This window comes from Salminus brasiliensis, chromosome 23 (assembly GCF_030463535.1).
Source record: "Salminus brasiliensis chromosome 23, fSalBra1.hap2, whole genome shotgun sequence".
In the NCBI taxonomy this organism is placed as follows: Eukaryota; Metazoa; Chordata; class Actinopteri; order Characiformes; family Bryconidae; genus Salminus; species Salminus brasiliensis.
The window spans coordinates 6,447,643-6,474,705 of record NC_132900.1 but is presented as its reverse complement, the minus strand read 5'-3'; the positions used below and the strand labels follow the sequence as shown (position 1 = coordinate 6,474,705).

Sequence of the window (27,063 nt, the reverse complement as noted above, 5' to 3'; positions counted from 1 at the left end):
GTTCACTTCACAGGATCCTGAAGAAGAGAAGTTCTCAAGAATGAGCTTCCAGTTCCTAAAGGCTCACTATGGCAGAATTTCAGACTCGAGGACAACAACTATGATGCATTTCCATGTGAAGCACAGCATCAGGGAGGCTCTCTGAGCTAGTTTTCATATAGTGAAACAGAAAAGTGCCAGAACAGAAAACACAGTCTAATCCAAACCCATTTGAAACAGATACAAATGAGCCGTGTGTATTTAAATATGTGTGTGTGTGTGTGTGTGTGAGTACAGGCACCAAGACTTGCCTGTGTGACCAAACATGTTTAAAAACTAGAAAGGCTAATTCTGTTCATTGTAGCTACTTACAGGGACATTTAGGGTTTGTTTGCTGGCTTTCTTTGCGTGATGGTGTGGTATACAGACAGCAAAACAGGCCGGTTATCATTGTTTATGAATGGATGAATGTGTTCCTGTTGATGCGCCTTCTTTGTAACTTCATGGTCAGTCTGTTGGTGTGCTTTATGAATCTAGCCCATTGAGTTTTAAGACTTAAACTTCTAATTGAATACATAGGGTCAGTAGCAACCGGTGACCCTCTTCTTTTACCCCCTTATCTATTCAAAGTGCTTTCAGTCCACCAATTTTTCCAATGATCTGCGTAATTCGCTGGCTGGAGTAAGCAAAGTCAGTTAGTCTTGATTTTGGTGTGAAGTGGCTCATCATAAAGGATCTTACCAGCTCAGATTTCTTTACAGTGGTAATAAGAACCAGTGGCTCCAGTACCTACAACACAAATACAGCCATTTCAGTTTACTTTGGAAAATGACTAGTACATGAATGTGCCATAACATTAAAACCACATACCTAATTATGTGTAGGTCCCCAGGTGCCACTAAAATAGCTCTGACTCCTCAGGCATGGACTACACAAGACCTCTGGAGGTGTCCTGTGGTACCTGGCACCGAGATTAGACATCAGCAGCAGATCCTTTAAGTATTGGAAGTTGTGAGGTGGGGCCTCCATGGATCACATCAGTGAGCCTTGGACACTTATGACCTTGTCGCTGGTTAACCGGTTGTATTTCCATAGTCTGTATTTGGTAGGTGCTGACCACTGCATACAGGGAACACCCTGCCTGGTGTTTTGGAGATGTTCTGATCCAGAATTTGGTTCTTGTCAAAGTGGCTCAGATTCGGCCTCCCCTTTATTTTCTGCCTTAAAAAACACATCACCTTCAAGAACTGACTGTTCACTTGCTGCTTAATATCTAGATCCAACCCACCGGCAGATGCCACTGTAGATGCCATTTCACCTGTCAGTGGTTTTAATGTATGGTTGATTGGTGTGTAACCACTGCTGTGAGCAGTCTCTGAATGAATTTATTTCATTAACAATTAAATAATGTGGAAATGTTGATGGGTCCATGGAATTAGCTAGTATCAAGGTAGTGTGTAGATGTGTTTGGGTGAGATGGAAGCATCAGGCATCTTTGGGAAAATGCTCATGCGTTTCAGTTAATGAAACGCTCACAGTTTGATTTCTCTGTTTCTCTTTCCTACAGTGAAGAAAGCCAAGCTTGATGGACCCCAAGGTGAGGATAGACTGATAAGAAACTAACCTCATTGCTTTAATGGCCATTACACAGTGTGTGTGTATGTGTGTGTATGTGACCTCCTATTGCTCTCTTCCCTGCAGAGAAGTTCAACACATATGTGAGTCTGAAGGTGCAGAATGTTAAAAGCACGACTATCGCGGTGCGAGGCAACCAGCCCAGCTGGGAGCAGGATTTCATGTTGTGAGTATCTCTCGCTCTCTCACTTACTTTATATATTTCACTCTATCTCTCTCCTTTTGCTTGGTCTATTTCTCACTCTCTCTTCTTTCAGGGGAGGAACATGTACAAACTGTATTACAGTGAAAGTATCGGTAGCGTAACAAACATTTACTCAGTATACAACCATAACATTAATACCATCTCCTTTAGTATTCACTCATTGCCCAGTGTATCAGCTCCACTTACCATATAGAAGCACTGTGTAGTTCTATAATTCCAGCCTGTAGTCCATCTGTTTCTCTGTATACTTAGGTAGCCTCCTTTCACCTTGTTCTTCAATGGTCAGGACCACCATAGATCAGTAGCATTCTCAGCACTGACTAATAGGCAATTCTGGAATGTGCGAGATCATTTAGCATGAGTAATTTCATATTTTACACTTATATTCATTTGAAAGGCAATCAAAATGCACAGGAATCTGAGGGGCAAGACCCTGGAGGTTTGCAGTAATAATGCTGAGGATCTCTCTCTCTTTTTGTTTACCCTCTCAATTTTACTTTCTCTCTGCTTGCTCTTTGTCAGGCTCCCCTCTCTCTACCCCATCTCCATTTCTCCTTAATAACAGCTTTTGCCGTGTCGTATTTGTGCTGTGTTATGTTTGCCTTCCCAGCATTACCACTTTGTCACATTGCAGTTTAATGCAATTCCATAAAAGAAATATGTGCTCGCAAATCCAGCAGAGCTTGCTGGCGGCAGTATTATCAAGCCGGAAAAACCTCCGAATGCTAATTCCTTGTTAGACATCAAAGCTGTATTTCAAAGCTGCTCTCGTTGTTTCTCGCTCTTCATTTAATTGAATAATCCTTTATTAACATGAGCAAACGTTGTTAGTTACATTACAGCCAAAGCAATGAGCTGCAACATAGATCGTGTTTGGGAAGAGAAATTCTGTCCAAACAAACAAGAAGGATAGCAAGAGGTACAGCAAGAGCAGCGAGGTAAAGTATAGACGCGTGTGTTCCTCAAGGGTGTATTCTAGGCCTGTTCTTGTTTTCTCTGTTTTTCTGTATATCTCTCTTTCCTCACCTTGTTTTATGCTTGTCATCTGTCACATCACTCTCTTCCCGGTTGACATCCCTGTCTTCTCTCCTCCTTTTCTGTCCTCTGTGCCACCTCACGACCTTGAGCTTAACTACATTGCAACTTCCCTTTCTGTAGACACAAGCTAATGTAACAATGTAAGATACGCTGTCTGGGTCACATACTCTTCTCCAGGTTCTACCTTCACACACACACGGTAGATTCATTCCCAGATGCTTAATACAAACACCGATCAGCCATAACATTAAAACCACGGGTGAAGGGTTCAGTATGTACTGATTATGCTCATGCATTTGTCAAGGGATGGGATATATTGGGCAGCAAGTGAACAGTCAGTTCTTAAAGGTGAGTTCAGGATGTTTTCAGAGAGATTCTGAAGTCCATATTATAAATGTTTTGGAAATAAAAAAGATTCATTATTTAAAGTAATTAAATATGTATATGTCAGCTTATTATGCTGCCCCCCTCGGTTCTTGCGTATCTATGATGGCTGTGGTAGTTTTTGGGACCATGGAAAACCTATACCGTCACATTTTTTGAATTCTGGTATTGACATGGTACAGTGTATCGGTTCTTACAACATCTCTACTGTAGTGGCTGATTAACCGTCCTGAAGCATTTTGTGGTCAAACGGGGAACCCTACCAACAGCTCTCAGTAGAATTACTGGGACGCACACCTCCAAAACTATAGTTTATGTTTGTGCAAGTAAAGCTGCACAGTGGAACAGTGCACCACCACTGACTTGACTTCCTGCAGGTTCCTGGGAGTCCTGTTTCTGAAGTGGGTTCTGATTTAACTTTGTTGGCATATTGGCAGTGTCCGCTGTGAGTTGTCTTGGATTTCTAGACCCCAGATTTACTGTTCCTGTTAACTGGCATTTCTTAATTACATCTCACTATAATACATGAGCTCCCTAATTTCAGGATGAATTGGTTTTCCCGATTATTATGAAATCTTCTGCAGCTCCATGCGTCTAAACACGCTGGGTACATTGATCTGAAAGTGACTCAGCTCCTCCGCCCACAGCTTTTCCCCACCCTTCTGCCCCGTTTCATTCACACTTCTGCTTTCCTTCCACCTTTACCCTCCCCCTCGCTCACGCTTTCACCTCACCTCTCCCTCCCTCGCTCCTTTCTCCTCCTGTCATCCATTTACTCACTCAGTCACGCTCCGCTCGCCCATCCTCTCCGCCTCCTGCTTTCAATCTGCCTTTTTTTGCTTTTCTTTTTCTCCCTCTTTTGTCAGCTATTCATTCATGTCTCTCTCTCTCTCTCTGTGTCTCTCTCTCTCTCTTTCTTATTCCCCCCTCGCTCTCTCTCATTCCCTTCTCCCTCTCTGTTTCTTTCATTTTCTTATCAGTGCTCTGACTGAGTAGAATAAGCTGTGTGTGTGTGTATGTGTGTGTGTGTGTGTGTGTGTGTGTGTGTGTGTGTGTGGGACACAATTACGGTTCAGAGCACCAGGATTTCAGTGGTGTTGCACCACAGCTGTTACGTAACAAGGCTCCACGCCCTTCTTACCACCTTACCATTGCCTGGAATAATCCATGTTAGCTCTGCAACCATTCCATGTCTCCTTACAGATTTCTTGTTTAATAATAAATATATTTTTTTATTTCATTAAATCAGATTAATGTAACCCCCCTCTTTCTGCCCCCCTCTCTTTTTCTCTTTTTCTATGCAGTGAAATAAACAGGCTGGACCTGGGCCTGACTGTGGAAGTGTGGAATAAAGGTCTGATATGGGACACCATGGTGGGCACTGTCTGGATCCCCCTGCGAAATATTCGCCAGTCAAACGAGGTGAGAGCGTATCCAGTGCCCATACATCTGTCTCTTTAGGCTCTTCTGCTACACTATTCTCAAGCATTTGGCCCGCTGGTTTGTTTGGGATACGTTGTCCACTTTAAGTTGCACCCATTGCTGACACAGATATGTAAATGCACACACACACACAAGTTTCTGTACAGAAGTACTGCCAATAGAATAGGACTCTCTGGAGCAGATACACATGAACCTTTTGGGCACCATGCCTCCTAATGCCAGGTGTGGGCTAGAGGGGTATAAAGCCCCCCATCATTTGGCTGTGGAGCACTGTCCATATTCTCTAGAATGATGGTTGGTGCTCATTAAAGCTCTTGTTTCTGAATGCAATCAAATCCTCACAGCAGTGCTCTAATGATCTAGTAGAGAGCTTTTCCTGGACAGTAGAGACAGTTATGCTAACAAAAGCTGGATAACCTCTTTTTTGAATTCCCTGAATTTCAGAATAGCCAATACATGAGCTGGTGTCCCAATACTTTTTGTCCATATAGTGTATATTAGCCTTATGTCTCCAGTGCAGTTGTGTGTTTAGCCCCTCAAATTACTGGATGCTTCATCTAATATTTGTACCCCTTACATACCCACAAGCCCCTTGTGCATCAGCTTTCTTAGCAGTGCTGGGATTCAGTTAGTGTTGAGCAGGAATGGCACTTCATTTGCAGACACTTAAGCTTTTGAACTTACAGATCCCCCTCTGTGACACGTCTTTGTTTGAGCTGAGCTCCACTGACAGTATGAGTCTACTACACACACTACACACACAGCACACACACCCCACACACAACACACACAGTTATGTAAGCAGACTGTTAAAGAGACCCTGTAAAGCTGGGTTAGCAGCTTTTATGTCTTGTTTTATACATGACCCCCAGCTTTTTTTGCTCGCTTTCATAACTTTGTATGAATAATAAATCAGCTCCCCTTAATTATGAATGAATGTTTGGGCCCCTGAATCTATAAAGATGTTTATGTGTCTCTCTGATCTGCAGTAGTAGAGACGCAGGTGGAAGCGGGTGGACGTATGATGTGATTACAGCAGTGGTGATGGTGAAGGGCAGTGTTTGGGTGTGGACCAAGTTTTATTTGGCGAAATTCCAGCCAGAGTAATAGTTAGGGATGTCCAGATCAGGTTAACCGAGTCTCTTAATGCTGAGTATCAGCCGATACCGATCTGATCTGATCTTTGTGTTTGTATAAATAATACAGTCACACAGTTTAGATCAGATGAGCCGATGGTTACTCAATCCCTTTATTTTTATTCTTCTAGATTTTCTAGAATCAGACATTCTGAACTGATTGATTTAGTTTAGTCGAGACTTTTCTTAAAATGACTGTTTTATAGTTTTTAATACAAACCGGATTCCAAAAAAGTTGGGACACTAAACAAATTGTGAATAAAAACTGAATGCAATGATGTGGAGATGGCAAATGTCAATATTTTATTCGTAATAGAACATAGATGACAGATCAAAAGTTTAATCTGAGTAAATGTAACATTTTAAAGGAGAAAAATGTTGATTCAAAATTTCATGGCGTCAACAAATCCCAAAAAAGTTGGGACAAGTAGCAATAAGTGGCTGGAAAAAGGAAATTGAGCATATAACGAACAGCTGGAAGACCAATTAACACTAATTAGGTCAATTGACAACATGATTGGGTATAAAAAGAGCTTCTCAGAGTGTCAGTGTCTCTCTGAAGCCAAGATGGTAAGAGGATCACCAATTCCACCATTGTTGCGCAGAAAGATTGCGCAGCAATACCAGAAAGGTGTTACCCAGCGTAAAATAGCAAAGACTTTTAAGTTATCATCATCAACCGTGCTTAACATCATCAAAAGATTCAGAGAATCTGGAACAATCGCTGTGCGTAAGGGTCAAGGCCGTAAAACTCTACTGGATGCTCGTGATCTCCGGGCCCTTAAACGTCACTGCACCTTAAACAGGAATGCCACTGTCAAGGAAATAACAGAATGGGCTCAGGAATACTTCCAGAAATCATTGTCAGTGAACACAATCCACCGTGCCATCCGCCGTTGCCAGCTGAAACTCTACAGTGCAAAGAGGAAGCCATTTCTAAGCAAGCTCCACAAGCTCAGACGTTTGCACTGGGCCAGGGGTCTTTTAAAATGGAGTGTGGCAAAATGGAAGACTGTTCTGTGGTCAGATGAGTCACGATTTGAAGTTCTTTACGGAACACTGGGACGCCATGTCATCCGGACCAGAGAGGACAAGGATATGCAGAGAACTATGTTTAGGACGTCATCTCTTTCAGGGAAGACCCTGCATTTTTCAACAAGATAATGCCAGACCACATTTTGCAGCAATCACAACATCATGGCTATGTAGGAGAAGGATCCGGGTACTGAAATGGCCAGCCTGCAGTCCAGATCTTCCACCTATAGAGAACATTTGGCGCATCATAAAGAGGAAGGTGCGACAAAGAAGGCCCAAGACGATTGAACAGTTAGAGGCCTGTATTAGACATGAATGGGAGAGCATTCCTATTTCTAAACTTGAGAAACTGGTCTCCTCTGTACTCAGACGTCTGTTGAGTGTTGTAAGAAGAAGGGGGGATGCCACACAGTGGTAAAAATGGCCTTGTCCCAACTTTTTTGGGATTTGTTGACGCCATGAAATTTTGAATCAACATATTTCTCCTTTAAAATGTTACATTTACTCAGATTAAACTTTTGATCTGTCATCTATGTTCTATTACGAATAAAATATTGACATTTGCCATCTCCACATCATTGCATTCAGTTTTTATTCACAATTTTAGTGTCCCAACTTTTTTGGAATCTTATAATTTAGTCTGACTCTCCTCCCTGACCAATCAGCTTCCAGCTCCTTTACAACACTGCAGTCTAATAACTTCGTGTGTGTGTGTGTGTGTGTGTGTGTGTGTGTGTGTGTGTAGTCTTACCCATTCTGATAGCTGTTGTTGGTCTACTTGTGTAAAATAACTGGTTTTCTATAGCGTGTATTAATTCGTACAATACCCGATCTATTACAATATAAGCGTTTTTGTGTGTGTTTGGATGTGATTGGCTGATTAAGGTGTTTTTGCTACTTTTTTCTTTTTTCTGTCTTTTTTAGCCCTTAGAATCTGAGACATACAGTCATGTGACAAAAATTATTAGCCTTTTTTGTAATATGTTCAAACTAGTGGTGTCCATCAATTAAACATTAATTACGTGAATCACAACAATATTCTGTGATTAATTCTGATTCATCACAAGTTAAAATGTTAGCTAGTACGTCCTTAAATTTTTCCTTGAAGAACAAATAAATGTGCCTAATAAAAGGAACCCGTTTTCTTATGGTCTCTCAGTCTAAATAGTTTTGTCACAGCAGTTTTGTATGTGTTCTTACAGGAGGGTCCAGGGGAGTGGTTGACGCTGGACTCGCAGGTGATCATGGCGGATAACGAAATCTGCGGCACCAAAGACCCAACATTCCACCGGGTGCTACTTGACACACGCTTCGAACTGCCACTGGGTAAAACTATTCAGAATAGTCCAGTCTTCATACCCAAGAAGGCACCTTAACAAACATGATGCTGAGTGTTGCAGGACATCTCCAGACTATAAGCAGACAGTTGTTTAATATTTAAGGTGCCACCGAATGCATTCATCCGGTATTTAAGATGTTGTATAATTCATAAGTATGTGACTTTGTATGGGGTGGGAAAGCTCAGATGCACTATAACAAACATATTTACCACCCTGTTAGTTTGCCTCAGAATGGGCTTGTGAAAAAAATATTTTGCTCATTGCAGCACTGCAGTGGCTCACAGAACTCTGAAGCTCACAGAAATGTGGCATAGCATAGCATTGTTTTTAGCACTGTAAAAAGAATATTGTGATTATTATATATTGTTTTTTGAGAAATCCCCCTTCTGGTGTGCCGTTAGCTCTATTAGTAGGTAGTCCAGTTTGTTTTGAATGTTGGAGATAACAGCTGGTACAATCCAGTAAGCTAGGGATAGCTTTTAGCCTAGCACAGATACCCGTTTCCTCCCCTGGTTTTAGCTTCCTCACTGGTACTGGAAAGGCTTAAATAAAATGATGTGCTGCTGCTTATTTCAGAAAAAGTACTAAAGTCCTATTCGGATAGCCTAATACACACACACAGCTTGTCTAGCCCCTGTAGAATATGACTCTCTGGAACAGATAAACATAAACCTATTGGCACCATGCCTAATGTCAGGCATGGGCTAGAGGGGTATAAAACCCCCTCCAGAATTGAGCTGTAGAGCAGTGGAACAGTGTTCTGTGGAACGATGGATGGTGCTCTATCCAATAGTTTTTGGGATGAAGTGACCACCATCCTGATCTCATTAATGCTCTTGTCATTGAATGTAATCAAATCCTCACAGAAATGCTGTGTAGAATATCTAGTAGAAAGATTAATTTTTTTCCCTGGACAGTAGAGACAGTTACTCCAACAAAAGCTTGATCAACTCTTTTTTCTTTTAATACCTTTGATTTCAGAAGAAACAATGAATGAGCAGGTGTCCCAAAACTGTTGTCCTTATAGGGTGTGTAGCACCAAAGCAGCACATTTGAATGGCTCCAAAGCATAAAGCACAGCAAAAAAACTGGGCCCCCTCAGAAATGACCCAGTGTTTTTCTGGCCCAAAAGTGCTGCACTGACAGAAGGTCACAGCGGGCAAAAAGGCATAGTTCTCTCTCTACAGACAAGCATTGTTTTTACGTGGGATTTTGTTTGTGTGCGCATATGTGTGAGCAGGCCCGAATGAGTGTGTGAGCTTACTGACCACCTGAATGTGAGTGTTTGTAGTTAAAAACCTTAGGTTTGGGTTTCTTTAACCATTAGGCCTAAGCTGTCCTGGAAGTTAGATGTGTGTGTGTGTGCATCTATGAGTGTTCTGTGGCAGGCAGCAGTGGCCTGAAGGTTATAGAAGCGACAGGACACAGCTGAAGTGCCCGTGAACAACAAACCCAACCCCCTAACTGATCACTGAGTACCACAGCTAAGGCTACCCAACACCTTGGGCACATGTGCTTTCTGTCCCACTAGTGTGTGTGCTCACTAGTAGCATGGATGGGTTAAAAGCAGAGGTAAATTCCTATGGTTGATTGACTGGATATTCTATCATCATCTTCTTCTGACAGTGAATGTTTATGATGTTTGTCACAGATATCCCTGAAGAGGAAGCTCGATACTGGGCTAAGAAACTGGAACAGCTCAATGCCATGAGGGACCAGGATGTAAGTCCAGCCTAATAGGGTTTCCTCTCACACTTGTTTCTCTCTGCCCTTCATTATCCCCCCTCTACACTTAGGGCCAAGCACCATGAAATTGGGTCTGTGTCTGAAATTTGCCTTCAAGATATATCATTTTACTGCCCCCTGTAAATTCTTACCATTTGCCACTGAGATAAATATCAGTAAAATACACACACACACATACACACAAATGTCATTTGGCAAAATTTACAGTTCTAAGGAATGGCTGTGCCATTCATGTGAATCCTGTAGGTTTGATGAGTTTTTCATTTTGGGGAGGGGGTAGAGGATCTGATACAGCAGAAAATTCTAAAGGAGAATCATTCCTGCTCCCAAACACACCACAGAACAACACCAGCTGGAGCTCACGGTCATTATTCATGTAACCTATAGATTCATACAACTCAGCAGTATCTGTCCTACATCACACAAAATGTGCAGTGCGGTAATGAAGTCCTATTCATAAAGTTACTGCTGTGCCATTTGTCAGCTTGTCACTTGTCAGGGGATGGTGGGATTCGCGGCATGGATCACTAGAAGCACATTCACATAAAAAGAAGTAGGTTGTTTAGAAAAACACAAGCAGCCAGTCAGTGTTTGTGAAGCACTGGTGATATCTGATATGCTGAAATATCAGAATAACAAAACTAATCATGATAACGATGAAATATTGTCATATTGCCCACCTCCAGCATCACTATCTCGTTACTACTGTAGTAGTTTTACATGCAGTCTCAGTAGCAGAAAAAGAAAAAGATGTCTAAATTGACATGTTTAGGAATAAAAGCATATTAATGATGTGCTACAATGGTCAGAAAATCAGAAGAATCAGAGAATCAGAGCCATAGATTCACAGTGAAAGTGAAAGTAAAAGCATCCAGAAATCACAGGCAACTTCAGTGCTCAGCTCTGAATTTATGATTTTAAGGATGTTTTCACACTCTGTTGTCCTGTCCACACCCAGACGTCTGGGCTCAATCGGAGAAGGGGCTCATTATCACTGGGTTGGGTTTTACAGAAGTCTGTATGAACCATGGATTGATCGCAAAATTACAAACATTAGAGAGAACAGCGCCTTCTGGAGTTGTGGCATTTTACAGTGCAGGTAAACACTTGTGAAGGAGAAGCCATTTTCGGGCACATTGAAGCAGTAATGTGACAAAATGAACCAATCACACAACTCCACATGTGGCGCTGCGAGCAAATAGCTTCCATACCTGCAGGGAACCGCCCCAGAGTCCGCTTGAAGTGAACCCCAGACCACCAATTTCAGGAAGACAAGAGATCGGTTATCTGGACCAAATGTACCAAACTCTCAAAACAAGCACTCCTGGGCCTGGAAAAAACTATTGAAAACACCCTTGTTCTGTTAAATCTGTTTACAACTGTTAATTAATTAATTAATTATCTGATTGGTTGAGCCATGTTTAATAAGTAATTTAATATGCTTAAAATACAGGTTTGTGGTTATGAAACTTGTTGAGTTCATAAATCCCAATATCTTTCTGTTATAGTATTCCTATCAGGAGGAGCAGGAGAGGCCTCTACCTGTTCCTGGGACGCAGTGCTGTGAGTTACTCCCATGTCTACGATATCCACATCTCCACATCAGTGATTGAGTTGCCGTGTGGTTTCTGACCTGTGGAATCAGTGGTATCCATAAAACCTCAGTTACATTCCCAGGGCTCAGTCAGGTTGCCAAGAGGTTCTGTGTTAGGCCATTATGTAACATTAGGCCAACCACACCTTGTGCTTTCCACCAGCATTATGAAAGCTTTGGTGCAGCAGTTTGTCATTGCCGGAGGCAGACAGCAAGAGTTTCTTATTGGCTAAAGCAGACAGCAGGAGTTTCTCATTGGCTGAAGCCGACAGCAGGAGTTTCTCATTGGGTTAGGCAGACAGCAAGAGTTTCTCATTGGGTTAGGCAGACAGCAGGAGTTTTTCATTGGCTGAAGCAGACAGCAAGAGTTTCTTATTGGCTAAAGCAGACAGCAGGAGTTTCACATTGGGTTAGGCAGACAGCAGGAGTTTTACATTGGGTTTAGCAGACAGCAGGAGTTTCACATTGGGTTATGCAGACAGCAGGAGTTTCACATTGGGTTATGCAGACAGCAGGAGTTTCACATTGGGTTAGGCAAACAGCAGGAGTTTTACATTGGGTTTAGCAGACAGCAGGGGTTTTTCATTGGCTGAAGCAGACAGCAAGAGTTTCTTATTGGCTAAAGCAGGCAGCAGGAGTTTCACATTGGGTTGGGCAGACAGCAGGAGTTTCACATTGGGTTATGCATACAGCAGGAGTTTCACATTGGGTTAGGCAAACAGCAGGAGTTTTACATTGGGTTTAGCAGACAGCAGGGGTTTTTCATTGGCTGAAGCAGACAGCAGGAGTTTCTTATTTACTGACTAATATACTGTCAGTAGGAGTTTCTCATTGGCTAAAACAGACAGCAGAAGTTTTTCATTGGCTGAAGCAGACAGCAGGAGTTTCTCATTGGCTGAAGCAGACAGCAGGAGTTTCTCATTGGCTAAAGCAGACAGCAGGAGTTTCTCATTGGCTGAAGCAGGCAGCAGGAATTTCTTATTGGCTGAAGCAGACAGTAGGAGTTTCTTATTTACTGACTAATATACTGACAGCAGGAGTTTTTTTTATTGGCTGAAGCAGACACCAGGCATTTCTCTTTTGCTAAAGCAGGCAGCAGGTGTTTTTCAGTGGCTGTGGCTGAAGGCAGGAGATTGTTATTGGCTGAAGCAGGCACCAGTTTTTTTTTTCATTGGTTGTGGCCAGCAGCAGGAGTTTATCAGTTTATCATTGCCCAGCTGCCAGACCCACAACATGTTAATCAAGAGCCAGTAAGGCATCACAGCGGTAACAGCCTGCCTTCCGGGAAGAGTCATAAAGACTGACTTCACCCACTGTGCCCTTAGCCGACTAAAGGAGAGATCTCTGGCATCGGCCCAGAATAGCAGTGACATACCAGTGACTTCACACTAGACGTCATTTCTCAAAGTCATTGGAGCTTTGGGGCAAAACTAAAACTTTTAAAGAAGTGGTTTGTTGGAAAGCAGCGTTCTATACCCATTTAATAAACATCACTCAGAAGCACATGCACTATATGTCCAAACACTTGTGGACAGCCCTTCCAATGAATGCATTTAGCTACTTTAAGTTGCACTCATTGCTACATTTATTCAGATGTGCAAATGCACATACACAGCTTCTCTAGTCCCTGTAGAGAAGTCCTGCCAATAGGACTTTCTGGAGCAGATAAACATGAACCCATTAGCACCATACATAATGCCAGGCATGGGCTAGAGGGGTATAAAGCAGCCCCCTCAGCATTGAGCTGTGGAGCATGCTTTTTAACCCCCTAAACTCTTTTTAAAAGTCTTGATTTTGCAAATTAAAATGAATGAACAGGTGTCCAAATACTTATTAATGTCCATGTAGTGTATATGTAATCTTCTGATGTTGCACCACAGTATTTACACAAATCCACATAAGCCACCATTTCAGAGTTCAGAGGGTCTGAGGGCTTTTCAGTTTCACATGCTTTGCTGTACATCGCACTGACCTCTGTGACCTTTACTCTCTTACAGGTAACTGGAATCTATGGGGAGATCAACAAAGTGAGTCATTTGTCACTAAAATTATTAATGTAAGCTTGGTAATGCGAAGGCTGTGTCTGAAATGTTCCGCTATCTAGTGCACTAGGGTTAGGGTTAGCCACAAAATAACCCATCATGACCACCCCTGGTTTGGAATGAACTGGCCCTTTTTATCAGCTCCACTGACCATATAGAAGCACTGTGTAAGTCTATAATTACAGACTGTAGTCCATCTGTTTCTATGCATACTAGTTAGCTTCTATATATACTTGTTAGCCTTTCTTCAGTGGTCTTCAATGGCCCGGACAACCCCAGAGCAGGTAATATTTGGGTGGTGGGTCATTCTCAGCACTGCAGGGACACTGACATGGTGGTGGCGTGTTGGTGTGTGTTGTGCTGGTACGAGTGGATCAGACACAGCAGTGCTGCTGGAGTTTTTAAACACCTCAGTGTCACTGCTGGACTGAGAACATCTCAGAACATCTCCAAATCTCCAGCTCTTGTGGTATGTTTCTGGTAAACAGTAGTTGGTATCTACCAAAAGTCCTCATAGGAATGACAAAAGGGTCATGGGTGCCCAAGGCTCATTGATGTGATTTATGGAGGTCCTACCTCATGGCTTATAGAACTTAAGGGATCTGCTGCTAACTTCTTGGTAGCAGTTACCAGGTCCTGTGGAGTCTATGTCTCGATGAATTAGAGCTGTTTTGGTGATACGAGGGATCTACACAATTTTTGGCAGGTGGTTTTAATGTTATGGCTGATTGGTTTATATTCATTTCTGGGCAAACCATTTTCACTAGATAAAAAACTAGTGTCAGCTTAATTTCAAATGCTAAATGCCCCCCAATAATAGAATGACCTCGCTGAGCACTGCTTCTGGTTGTTTACTGTAAGAGCCTTTTAGCAGCCTTTAAAAAAAGTTCCTCACCAAAATAGTGGTATTGGATCAGGCAGTGATACACATACACACACACATACATATACACACACTCGTACACAACTGACTGCCTGCTGTGTGGATCAGCAGATGGGATTGTTGGCGGGTGTCCAGTTGGGCTGTTGGGTGATTTGTCACGCCGCCCTCTCACCCTGCCTTGGCCCTGCGCTCCAGTGCATAATGCTAATGAAGAGTTTAACTTCGTACCCAACACAGCGCCATGCTCTGCTCCTCAGCTATGAGTCACTGTCCTCCTCCTCCTCCTCTTCCTACTTGGATGCTATTGCTGTAATCATACCATTATCCAGAGGCTATGTTTTAATGTGATGCAATCAGTCCTTTGTGCTGCTCATCAAAAGTTTGGGGGCACTCAGCTTTTCCAAAAAAGTCTGTCAGTCAATCATTACAGTCAGTCAATAAATCCTTCAGTCGTTAAACCATCTGATTGAGACTCAGCAGATAGAGATTAGCCTGGAGTCTTCTTATTATCTTTAGCTAATAGCCTCTGTCAGACGAGGTGGAGGATCTGGACAATGCAGTGGACGACCGGGACAGTGTCAGTTAGTCAGTCTGTTAATCAATTGGTTGGTCAACCAATCAGTCAATAATTCAGTCAGTTGGTCAATCAACCAGTCAAACAGTTTCAGTTAGTCAGTCAGTCAGTCAATAAATTAATCAGTCAGTTAGCCAATCCGTCAGTCAGTCGGTCAGTCAGTCAATCAATCAATCAAATAGTCAGTCAGTCACTCAGTCAGGCAGTTAGTCAATCAATCAGGCAGTTAGTTGATCAGTCGGTCAGACAGCCATTCAGTCAGTCAGTTGATTGATCAATCAGTCTGTCTGTCAGTCCTTCAGTCTGTTAGTTATTCAGTCAGTCAGTCTGTTACCCAGTCATTTAGTCAGTCTACCAGTTAATCAATCAGTCAGTCCGTCTGTCAATCAATCAGTCAGCAGTCAATGAGTTAGGAGGTCAGTCATTAAATTCAGTCGTTAAACCATGTGATTCAGACTCAGCATATAGAGACTAGCCTGGAGTCTTCTTATTATCTTTAGCTAATAGCCTCTCAGACAAGGACGAGGATCTGGACAGTGCAGTGGACGACCGGGACAGTGTCAGTTAGTCAGTCTATTAATCAATTGGTTGGTCAATCAACCAGTGAATCAGTTTCAGTTAGTCAGTCAGTCAGTCAGTCAATAAATTAATCAGTCAGTTAGCCAATCCGTCATTCAGTCGGGCAGTCAGTCAATCAGTCAATCAAATAGTCAGTCAGTCAGGCAGTTAGTCAATCAATCAGGCAGTTAGTCGATCAGTCGGTCAGACAGCCAATCAGTCAGTCAGTTGATTGATCAATCAGTCTGTCTGACAGTCCATCAGTCTGAATCAGTCAGTCTGGCACACAGTCATTTAGTTAGTCTACCAGTTAATCAATCAGTCAGTCCATCAGTCAATCAATCAGTCAGTCCATCAGTCAATCAATCGGTCAGCCAGTCAGTCAGTTAGTAGGTCAGTCATTAAATTCAGTCGTTAAACCATGTGATTCAGACCTAGCATATAGAGATTAGGCTCTGAAGTCTTCTTATCATCTTTAGCTAATAGCCTCTGTTTGTTTGTAGATGAGGATCCGGACAGTGCAGTGGACGACCGGGACAGTGACTATCGCAGTGAGACCAGTAACAGCATCCCGCCTCCGTACTACACCACCTCCCAGCCCAACGCATCAGTCCACCAATACCCCATGAACCAACACCGTACCTCCCGCACCAACTACTCCCACTCCAGCAACAGCTGCGACATTGACTATGAGCACCACCGAGCAGTCAGGTGTGTTTAAGGTTTATGTCGGTCATTTGTTGTGTAATTATTTACTTCCATTTTAAAATCTGTACTGCCATTCTGATGTACTCTACATGTCTAAGAGTTAATAAATTGAAAGGTCTGCACAGTGAAGTGTGTACCCTGCTGTAACATGCAGGATAGAGGTCTTTAAGGACAAAGGTTTAGTCATTTAGGATTCTCATTGCCTTATAATACTGCACCACAGCAGGCGGCTGGACATGAGCGTAAGTGCCTGTGTAGCACTCTCAGCTATTCTTACTCTACTCGCAAGCTCATCGTCATCTGCAGGCAAAATGATCAAGCAGTTTTCAGCATCTACCCTAACCTAGGCTGGCTTTCTAAGCCTGACTGTTCACCTCAGATAGTGATGGTCCTGATAGCATTGTCTAGTTTATTGTGTGTGTGTGTGTGTGCGTGTGTGTGCTGGTGTGCTCTCTTGGCCTGTGGTGTGCTTTCTGTTAAGACTGCTTTTTGTTTTCCTCATGCATTATTCAGTAACCAATCTAATGATCAATAGTGTAGAATGGGTCTGTCAGCAAATCTGCATGTGTTGGTTCTTTTTTTGTAGGGAGGTTCTTTCTGAGACCTAATGTGGGTCAGATTATGTGTGTGCGTGTGTTTTCTTCTCTCTGTTGTAATGGACCCATTCATCATGTCTGGTCTGTCTATTTTCCATTGTCTCTTCTCTCCTCTCCTCATTCCTCCTAGTCTTCTCTTCTCTCCTCTTCTCTTTTCTTCTCTTCTCTTCTCTTCTCTTCTCTTCTCTTCTCTCCTCTTCTCTCCTCTTCTCTTCTCTTCTCATTCCTCCTAGTCTTCTCTTCTCTCCTCTTTTCTTCTCTTCTCTTCTCTTTTCTTCTCTTCTCTTCTCTTCTCTTCTCTCCTCTTCTCTCCTCTTCTCTTCTCTTCTCATTCCTCCTAGTCTTCTCTTCTCTCCTCTTTTCTTCTCTTCTCTTCTCTTTTCTTCTCTTCTCTTCTCTTCTCTTCTCTTCTCTTCTCTCCTCATTCCTCGTAGTGTTCTCTTCTCTTCTCTTTTCTTCTCTTCTCTTCTCTTCTCTTCTCTTCTCTTCTCTTCTCTCCTCATTCCTCCTAGTCTTCTCTTCTCTTCTCTCCTCTTTTCTTCTCTTCTCTTCTCTTTTCTTCTCTTCTCTTCTCTTCTCTTCTCTTCTCTTCTCTCCTCATTCCTCATAGTGTTCTCTTCTCTTCTCTTTTCTTCTCTTCTCTTCTCTTCTCTTCTCTCCTCTCCTCATTCCTCCTAGTCTTCTCTTCTCTCCTCTTCTCTTTTCTTCTCTTCTCTTCTCTTCTCTTTTCTTCTCTTCTCTTCACTTCTCTTCTCTTCTCTTCTTTTCTCATTCCTCCTAGCCTTCTCTTCTCTTCTCATTCCTCCTAGTCTTTTCTTCTCTTCTCTCCTCATTCCTCCTAGTCTTCTCTTCTCTTCTCATTCCTCCTAGTCTTCTCTTCTCTTCTCATTCCTCATAGTCTTCTCTTCTCTCCTCATTCCTCGTAGTCTTCTCTTATCTTCTCTTCTCTTCTCTCCTCATTCCTCGTAGTCTTCTCTTATCTTCTCTTCTCTTCTCTTCTCTCCTCATTCCTTGTAGTATTCTTTTCTCTTCTCTTCTCTTCTCTCCTCATTCCTCCTAGTCTTCTCTTCTCTCCTCATTCCTCCTAGTCTTCTCTTCTCTTCTCATTTCTCCTAGTCTTCTCTTTTCTTCTCTTCTCATTCCTCCTAGTCTGCTCTTCTCTTCTCATTCCTTGTAGTCTTCTCTTTTCTTCTCTCCTCATTCCTCCTAGTCTTCTCTTCTCATTCCTCATAGTCTTCTCTTCTATTCTCTTCTCTTCTCATTCCTCCTAGTCTTCTCTTCTCTTCTCTTCTCATTCCTCCTAGTCTTCTCTTCTCTTCTCATTCCTCCTAGTCTTCTCTTCTCTTCTCTTCTCTTCTCATTCCTCCTAGTCTTCTCTTCTCTTCTCATTCCTCCTAGTCTTCTCTTCTCTTCTCTCCTCATTCCTCGTAGTCTTCCCTTCTCTTCTCTTCTCTTCTCTTCTCTTCTTATTCCTCCTAGTCTTCTCTTCTCTTCTCTTCTCTTCTCTCCTCATTCCTCCTAGTCTTCTCTTCTCTTCTTATTCCTCCTAGTCTTCTCTTCTCTTCTCTTCTCTCCTCATTCCTCCTAGTCTTCTCTTCTCTTCTTATTCCTCCTAGTCTTCTCTTATCTTCTCTTCTCTTCTCTCCTCATTCCTCCTAGTCTTCTCTTCTCTTCTCATTCCCTACTAGTCTTCTCTTCTCTTCTCTCCTCATTCCTCCTAGTCTTCTCTTCTCTTCTCTTCTCATTCCTCCTAGTCTTCTCTTCTCTTCTCTTCTCATTCCTCCTAGTCTTCTCTTCTCTTCTCATTCCTTCTAGTCTTCTCTTCTCTTCTCTTCTCATTCCTCCTAGTCTTCTCTTCTCTCATCTCTCTATCCTGTTTTGAAATCTGTTTTCATGTTGTTTCAGAGAAAGCCTCTCCAAAGCTCATTATCACTCAGGGTTAATATGAGTTAGTGTTGAGAACAGTGTTTACACAAACAACTTACAAAGATTTTGTTATGATGACGACGTAATGCACAGTTGACTCATTTCTCTAAAAGCCTCCCGTTTTAAAATTGTCCGCCTACAGAATTCCACTTTGCCCTGTGCCTGCAGTGCACTTCCTGGAAAACGGCACTGCTACTTCAGAGAAAAAGAGAAAAAACCCCCAGGAAGAATCTTTTATATACACTTCACTCCAACTCAGATCCGACATATAAAAGCCTTGGCACGCTGGGAATGACCTGTGCTTTTCCAAGCAGAAGACTCCGGGAGTGTCCTCCATGTCGGGTGATGCATAAATAGCCGCTAGCAAACTGAGGGCAAACAGAGATTGAGGTGTGTGTGTGTGTGTTTGTATGTGTGTGTGAGAGAGTGTGTGTGGGCTGGTTTGATGAGTCAGGCTTGTTGCTCTTGACATTTTCCCACTTTAGTCGTCCCACGGCCGCTAAAGATGCTCTATCTCTTTGATGGATGGGTCAGTCTCTCTACTGTGTTTGTTTTCTGTTCGGCAAAATATCAAATATAGCCCCCCCCACAACCCACCCCCTCTCTCTTTCTCTTTCTCTCTGTCTGTTTCTTTGTCTTTATTGTCTTCTTTTTTCATGTGGACCAACATACACCAACATTACATTGAGTTCTTCTGTCTCAGCGACAGCTTATCACTTACAACTTTGAATCGGGACGAACCCCAAATGATAACAGTGACATAAATGTCCACTGCACGCAAATTTGTCCTCCAAAGGTTTGCGATAGCAGCAAAAAATTGTGCAAAAGGGATTGGGATAGGGGATGGTGAGAACATGGAGGATTCTCAATTCCCAATTACTCCAAGTTTGGGCTGGGGTATTTGGTAGTACTGATTTTAAGTTCGACTTGCGAGTACAGACTCTTAAGGATGGCAGGATTTTGCGTAACCATTGGTTCTGTGCAACCATTCTGTGTTTTTTCAGGAAATTAACTTTAGTTTTGTTAAATATTTAAAACATCTCATTTCATCTTCCATTAGAAGTCTAACAATGTCTACCATCACTCAATGCCTACTCTCTGTATCTCTTTTTTTCCGTCACTCAGTCCAACAGGAAGCTATGCATCATCAGCAGAGCTGAGCCGCTGCAGTTCCCAGCTGAGTGAGGAGTATGGTGAGCGGGAGCTGTATGACGAGAACGACTCCTACCACTCCTGTCACTCTTCCGTCTCCTACAGCAAGGGCTCACCCGACTGGGACCCAGACGAGACGCCAGGGGCGTACAGTGACGAGGGCGGCTACATCAAGGATGGTGGCGAGGGGGGCGCCCTGTATGAAGAGGAGGACGGTGACCCATATACCGAAGAGGCCGACCTGTATGAGGGTGAAGAGGAAGACTTCAATTATGAGGATGAAGACTTGTACCCTGTCGATGAAGTTCTCAGTGAGGATCAGGAGCCTCCATACACCCCAACCCCAACCACCACTGCCCCAGCGCTGGGCGTGCCATCCACCACCAGGCCACCACTGGAGAAGCAGGCATCTCTGCACCAGCAGCCACCACCACAGGGTCACAATACTAGTCAACCACCTAGTCAAGTTCCAACTCAACCGCCCAATCAAGTTCCCATTCAGCCAGCTAATCAAGCAGGTCAAGCGCAAACCCAACCACTCAACCAGGCTCCGGCCAAGCCCTTGTCCCAGCAGCCTCCAAGGCAGAACCCCCCTCTCCAGCAGCAGCATTCTTCTTCAGGCCCCATTCCATCTGTCCAGTCTTTCTTCGCCATGGCCAAGCCTTTGACCGCTGTGTTTGGTTTGGGCAGCTCTACGCCCCCACAACCTCCTGCACCCACAACCCAACAGCAGCAACCACAACCACAGCCACAAGCCCAACCTGTTGCCCCCCAACCCCAACCCCCAGCAGGCCAAGCCACTGCCCCTGGCACCCACCAAGCATCTCCAGCTTCAGCCAAAACCCAAGAATCCCCAACCCAATCCCAAAACCCGATGGCCACCTCTCAACCCCCAGCTCCCACAACCAAGCTCCCAACTCCAACAGAAGAGATGCAGACCATTGAGGAGTCTTTGGTACCAGAGCAGCCCACTCTGAAGGATGAGGAGGTACCTGTAGAAGAGCCTCATCTAGAGGAGATTGAGAATGAAAGCATCCCTCCCTCACCACCACCAGAGGAGGAAGAACAAGTGCCTGAGCCAGAGAGGTAATGCTGCTTTTACTGTAGACTGGTTTTAGATAGAAGCGTAAGCTTCAGGGAAATCGAGGAAATCACTCAATGTTATGGCTAGACCTGAGATTGACAGCCATGATTCAAGTCAGTGGTTATCATCACCTGTCATGGAGATTTGCTTTGTGTCAATTTTAAGGATAACAATTAATTGAGAATATAAATATACACAAATCAGCCATAACATTAACACATTGTTAACTAATTATTAACTAACTAACTCCTTGTTTCTAGACTTATTGTTCAGTATATCAGCTCCACTTACCATGTAAAAACACGGTGTCACTCTATAATTCCGGACTGTAGTCCATCAGTTTCTTTGCCTACTTTGTTAGCCTTGTTTCACCCTGTTCTTCAGTAGTCAGGACCGCACAGGTCTGACCACCACAGAGCAGGTAGTTTTTGGGCGGTGGGTCAGTCATTCTCAGCACTGTAGTGGCACTGACATTGTGTTGGAGGTGTGTTACTACTGTGTGTTGCGCTGGTACGAGTAGATAAGACACAGCAGTGCTGCTGGAGTTTTTGAACACCTCAGAGTCACTGCTGGACTGAAAAATGTCCACCAACTAGAAAAATCCAGGGAACAGCATCCTGTGACCACTAATGAAGGACTAGAGGATGACCAACACAAACTGTGCAGCAACTGATCAGAGCTTCGGTTTCTGGCTTTACATCTACAAGGTGGACCAACTAGGTAGGAGTGTCTAATGGAGTGGACAGCGAGTGGACACAGTGTTTTAACACTCCAGCAGCACTGCTGTGTCTGATCCACTCATACCACCAGCACAACACACACTAACACGCTCCCCACCAACAGTGTTACAGCAGTGCTGAGAATGACTGACCCACCATCCAAATAATACCTGCTCTGTGGTGGTCAGTCCTGTGGGGTCCTGAATATTGAAGAACAGGGTAAAAGGAGGCTAACGAAGTTTCGCGCTTCGTCACACAGAGCTTCGTTACACAGTGCTACTATATGGTCAGTGGAGCGAATAAAACTTGTTTTGTCTCGTTTTATGACCAAATGATACAGGAAAATCGATTGGGCTGTAGTGTGTATGTGTGTAAGTTCATGTGCCTGTGTGTAGAGAGCAAGTGGTTGAGGAGGTGAAGGAGCCTGTGGACCCTGCAGTAAGAGCTAAGGAGAACTGGCTACGGCTTTTCAACAAGGTCCGGCAGCAGCTGCAGGAGGTAGGCTTCTGAAAAGGCTCACGCTCTTCTGCTGTCTAGGAATGTCACCGTACCAGAATTTTGATGGTCGGTACTAATATCGCTAAAATTCTGAGCTTCTCAATACCAATTTCGATACCATGACAAAAAAATAAACCAATTAACCTTGTGGGGTCAACGAATGCGGAAGCTCTTCAAATTTTACGTTTCTCTATGTTACTATTAATGTCTTTACTCAGTAAAGCACTGTAGAGTCCGTTCTTTCAATTGCATCTCATTGTGAGAACGTATGTGACTCGCATTTGGGGATACGAGGCCATGAAGAAGGATGGAAAAACTCATTTTCTGCCTTTCCCAGTGTCTTACTGGTGGATTTGTGTGTCCGTCATCTGAAATCCAGCTTGGATCAGTGGGTGTTCCAGTTAAAATGTCATAATTCGAAATTCCAACATCTCAGTTTAAATGAAAGGTAGAATTATTTTACTGCCCCCGCCAGAGGTAGTTTTGAGTCCTTCGGTACCATAGAAAACTAGTACTGTCACGTTTTCAGAATTTTGGTATCGACTTGGTACCGAAGTATCAGTTCTCATCCCTAGCCTAGACTGAGAGTGGCTGTCAAAGCTGAATCAGAGACGTATGCTAAGTTGATGTATCCTCTATGTAGCACTGTAGCTAGTACTTATCAGTAGGTGTGTTGGATGGACACCTGAAACATCGCTCACTCAGGATGCGCTTGGAAAAAGCAGTCATTCACAGCAATTCACAAGCCTGTGTTCCTCATACTGATACGCTCAGTCTGCTCATGAGTTTGATTTTACATTCACGCATTTGTGAGCTTGTTCTGATGCCAAAGCTTTGTCTTGCTGATATGATAACGGCTGCCATGCTTGATTTGCAGTTTTATCACACAGCTTCTTCTTTTGTTTTGTCTGTTATTTTTTCCGGTTGTTTTCTCGTATCCCACCATTTTTTGTTGTTGTTGTTTTTGTTTCCTCTCCAGTCTCTTTTCATTGCTATCGCGATTTGCATGTTCACTCAGATGGGCCATGCTTGGACGAGAGTCAGGTGGGTCTTGCTTTGGGCGTGTGAACGTTTGTCGTGTGTTGGTGTTGGATCTTTGAGGCCTTGAGCATTTGTCTGTGTGTTCCAGAGCTAATGTTAGCATCAGCTGCTGCAAATATACCTTCTTTGTGCTGAAAGCAACAACAGCGCCATGCACCTTTTACACTGTTATTGCTTTTTCTGCATTCACCACAGCACCTGAGCTGAGCTAAGTACATTAGTCAACCTGCGGAAAGGTTGTTAGCATGTTGTGCAAAATTAGCGCTTTCTATGCTCGGAGCTAAACCATCCACAGCTGGAATCAGTCACATGATTCTCTGCCAAGAGAATTCATTCATGCAGCTGAAATTGAGGAAGCCGAGTTTTTATTGCTGATCGTAATATTTTACAGTAATGAAACAGAGTCGGCTTGAAAATGGTGGTTAAATGTGCCTTGGCATTGTAATTGCTGCTTTTAGGAACGCCAAATAACTTTCCTGAGAAATCTGGGGCCAATCTTAATAAAGAGATTTTTGTCCTTTTTTTCTTAACTTTATATTTTCAAAGAAAGGATGCACAAAAAGTTAAGATAAATTGTTATTCTTCTAAAATCTACTAAAATGTTTTTTTTTCCTGAGAAACTTTTCTCTTCTTTATTACTAAAAAAATATTCTACATTGTTTTTTAAACTTTACAATTGTCTGTAAGAGCTGCCTGTAAGAGGGTAACAGGGGTTTTTGGAAAATTGCATTTCAAAAACATTTGTATAAACTTATTTTGTGTTTATCTTTTATCTGTGTTTTTCTGTACGTTTTTTATAAGGGAAGCTTTGGGGAATCTGTCCCTGGGTAACAGACTCAGTTTTATAAATTATTTGTATCATTTTAAAGTATCTAGACAATTGAATCAAAATTTCTATTAATGACACTGAATTTGAGATGGTCACATTCCTTGCGCTGGTGATGAGGTTTTGGGGCTGGTTGAAGGTCAAATCAAGACTATGTGTTTTAATGAGAGTGTTTGGAGGGTGCTCATCATTGTGATTTGATTGAATGCTCACTGTAAACCTGTGTTTTGGGTTTTAGGTCAAAGCTAATCAGGGTTTGTAAAGTGCTGTCTGGAGACTTGTCCACATAAATACACTCTCTCTCTCTCTCTCTCTCTCTCTCTCTCTCTCTCTCTCAGGCACGGGGAGAAACAGACTCTCAGTCTCTGTGGTTTGGAAAAGGAGGGTAAGTCCACATGGTCAAAGTCAAGTACTATTTCAGCATGAAATTAAGAACTATGAGAAGAACCAGTCATATAATTCACATATACAGTGCAGTCTATTATCACTGTCCAAATACTTATGGACTGAACAGTATTCCTGCTATAGCAGCATCACTGTCCAAATACTGATGGACTGCACTGTATAGTATTATATGACTGGTGTAGCATTGTAAGAGGTGCTTTGGGAACATTTAAGAAAATGATTTTTTAAGAGGTTCCTCCACAGCTGCAAATTAAAGAGCTCCTAAACGTGTATGTGTACGCTCTGTACTTGTTCATGAGCTTAGGTCATCTTGATTGTGTTTCCTCTGTTCTGGCAGGATGGGAGGAGCTCTGTACAGTATAGACAGCATGCCTGACCTGCGCAAAAGGAAAGCCATCCCATTGGTCAGGGACCTGGTGAGTGATGGCCAACATTTCCTTTATTATTTTTTATATTTTAGTATTCTTCATTTAATATACTCCTAATAGAGTATCAGTAACACATCAACAGCATATCAGTAAAGCAGCAGCGGTGTAGCATTTGAATGCGCGTAGGGAAATAATCCACAACCTAATCCTAACCCTGGTTGTAATCATGACCTTAACCTCAACCCAAAACCTAATCATTACTCTCAACCTGGCCCTAAACCCAACACTAACCCTAACCCTCACCCTCAAATCCAGTTCCAGACTGGTGTCAGCAGCAGGCTCTCCAAATAAAGTGAAGAACAGCTGAATTCAGTAGAAGACTTTAGTCTCTTGATGATCTGCTGAATGTTCAGATGCTGCTTCATCACTGAGGTGTTGTTAATGTTACTGTCTAATGAGAGTTTTTAATCTTTTAATCAAATTTTTTATTTTATTTGTATAAAATGATTATTTTGTGAATATGTTTTACACTTTGTGCCACATGTGAGTCTGAGAGTAAATGAAATGATAGTAAATAAACATACAAAATTATAAAAGAGGACTTCTAAGTCCACTTCTAAGTCTAAGAAATTCTTGGGTTTGCAGTTTTTGTGCTTGTTGTTTTTAGAAAATGAAAAGTTTCTGTTATGAACTAACAGATATTAACCAAAAAAAACTCATTCTGATCTAGAAATATGATTAAAAAACTGTAAAATATCTGTAAAATTACACCAATGTTATGACTGCAACTCTGGGTCAGTTAATTCAATATCATACAACTGTGGTTCCGGTTGGGGTTTGATTTTTAGGATTGTTTAAATTTTGTTTTATAAAATGTTTTGTGCATATTACATAAGTTTATAATATTGGTTAACATATATTTCCCAATTTAATAAATGCTTCAAATTCTAACAATTTTTTCTTCTTGTTCGTTGCTCTCTCCTTCTCCTTACACAGGCTATGGTAAGCATTATCCTTCTCAGGTATAAGAAATGTGGATATATGGACATATGGGTCTCAGTAAGCTCACATTGTCAAGCATTATTTGGATGTAACATTATTATTTGCCATATTTCCTCCTAAATTGCTCTTTCTACATTTCTTTACATTTCTGTTTCTAAATACAGTCTTTAGTCCAGAACTCTCGGAAGGCCGGAATCACGTCAGCTATGGCGTGCAGCACACTCAACAATGAAGAACTGGTGAGTGGGGTGTGTGTATGTGGGCATGCGGGTGGGATTGCATGTGCTTGAGTAAGCGAGATCGATGCAACTTAGTGCTCTCAGAGGTGCCATAGTACCGCTGCAGCAGAACAACACACTGTAAACATTCTGTAAACACAACTAAGATGATTAAACACAGTGTGCATATTTAAACAGACACAGTGCGAAGATGCAGACCCAGTAAATTCACCTTTACGCACATGCATATGTTCCTACACCCACTTTGCTTCCATTGGTTATTATGGAATAATACCACATAACAATAACACATAAATCCCATAATGCACATAACCTTTCTTGATGCTGTTTATTTCCTTTTCCACTCTACAGAAGAGTCATGTGTATAAAAAGACACTGCAGGCTCTGATCTACCCCATCTCCTGCACTACGCCCCATAACTTTGAGGTCTGGACAGCCACCACCCCCACCTACTGCTACGAATGTGAGGGGCTGTTGTGGGGCATCGCCCGGCAGGGCATGCGTTGCAGCGAGTGTGGAGTCAAATGCCATGAAAAGTGTCAGGACTTGCTCAACGCAGACTGCCTACAGAGTGAGATTTTAGAGTTCATAAACTTTTATTGTTATGTTTCATTTCAATGAATGGAAAACCCTAATTAAGTAATTTTTAAATATTGCAATTAATTTATTAATTTATTAATTAATTTCATTTACTGTTCACTTATCAATATTAATTAATTTTAATTTAATGTACTTTTCAGTTATTGCAGTTAATTAATTTTAATTTCATTTACTTATTGTAATTATTGTAATTATTGTATTACTGCCTTTTTTTATCTTATAGTTTTGTAGAACATCACAATCCACATTGTATACTGCCATATACCATAAGACCATCACTATCTTAACTGTATTAGAAACATTTGCT

At 42.4% G+C, this 27,063-nt stretch overlaps 1 protein-coding gene across 1 annotated transcript in view; it reads left to right on the top strand.

Moving 5' to 3' along the window:
- LOC140545526 (protein unc-13 homolog A-like) overlaps positions 1–27,063 on the top strand; it is a 71,601-nt gene that overhangs the window by 14,202 nt on the left and 30,336 nt on the right. Inside the window, exons 2-16 of the mRNA XM_072668309.1 lie at positions 1,547–1,576; positions 1,681–1,780; positions 4,546–4,663; positions 8,058–8,181; positions 9,847–9,917; positions 11,450–11,504; positions 13,533–13,562; positions 16,096–16,303; positions 19,948–21,060; positions 22,173–22,275; positions 24,481–24,527; positions 24,885–24,963; positions 25,912–25,917; positions 26,082–26,156; positions 26,508–26,727. Of these exons, the coding sequence (XP_072524410.1) occupies positions 1,547–1,576; positions 1,681–1,780; positions 4,546–4,663; positions 8,058–8,181; positions 9,847–9,917; positions 11,450–11,504; positions 13,533–13,562; positions 16,096–16,303; positions 19,948–21,060; positions 22,173–22,275; positions 24,481–24,527; positions 24,885–24,963; positions 25,912–25,917; positions 26,082–26,156; positions 26,508–26,727 (2,379 nt within the window). The remainder of the gene's footprint in view (positions 1–1,546; positions 1,577–1,680; positions 1,781–4,545; positions 4,664–8,057; positions 8,182–9,846; positions 9,918–11,449; positions 11,505–13,532; positions 13,563–16,095; positions 16,304–19,947; positions 21,061–22,172; positions 22,276–24,480; positions 24,528–24,884; positions 24,964–25,911; positions 25,918–26,081; positions 26,157–26,507; positions 26,728–27,063) is intronic.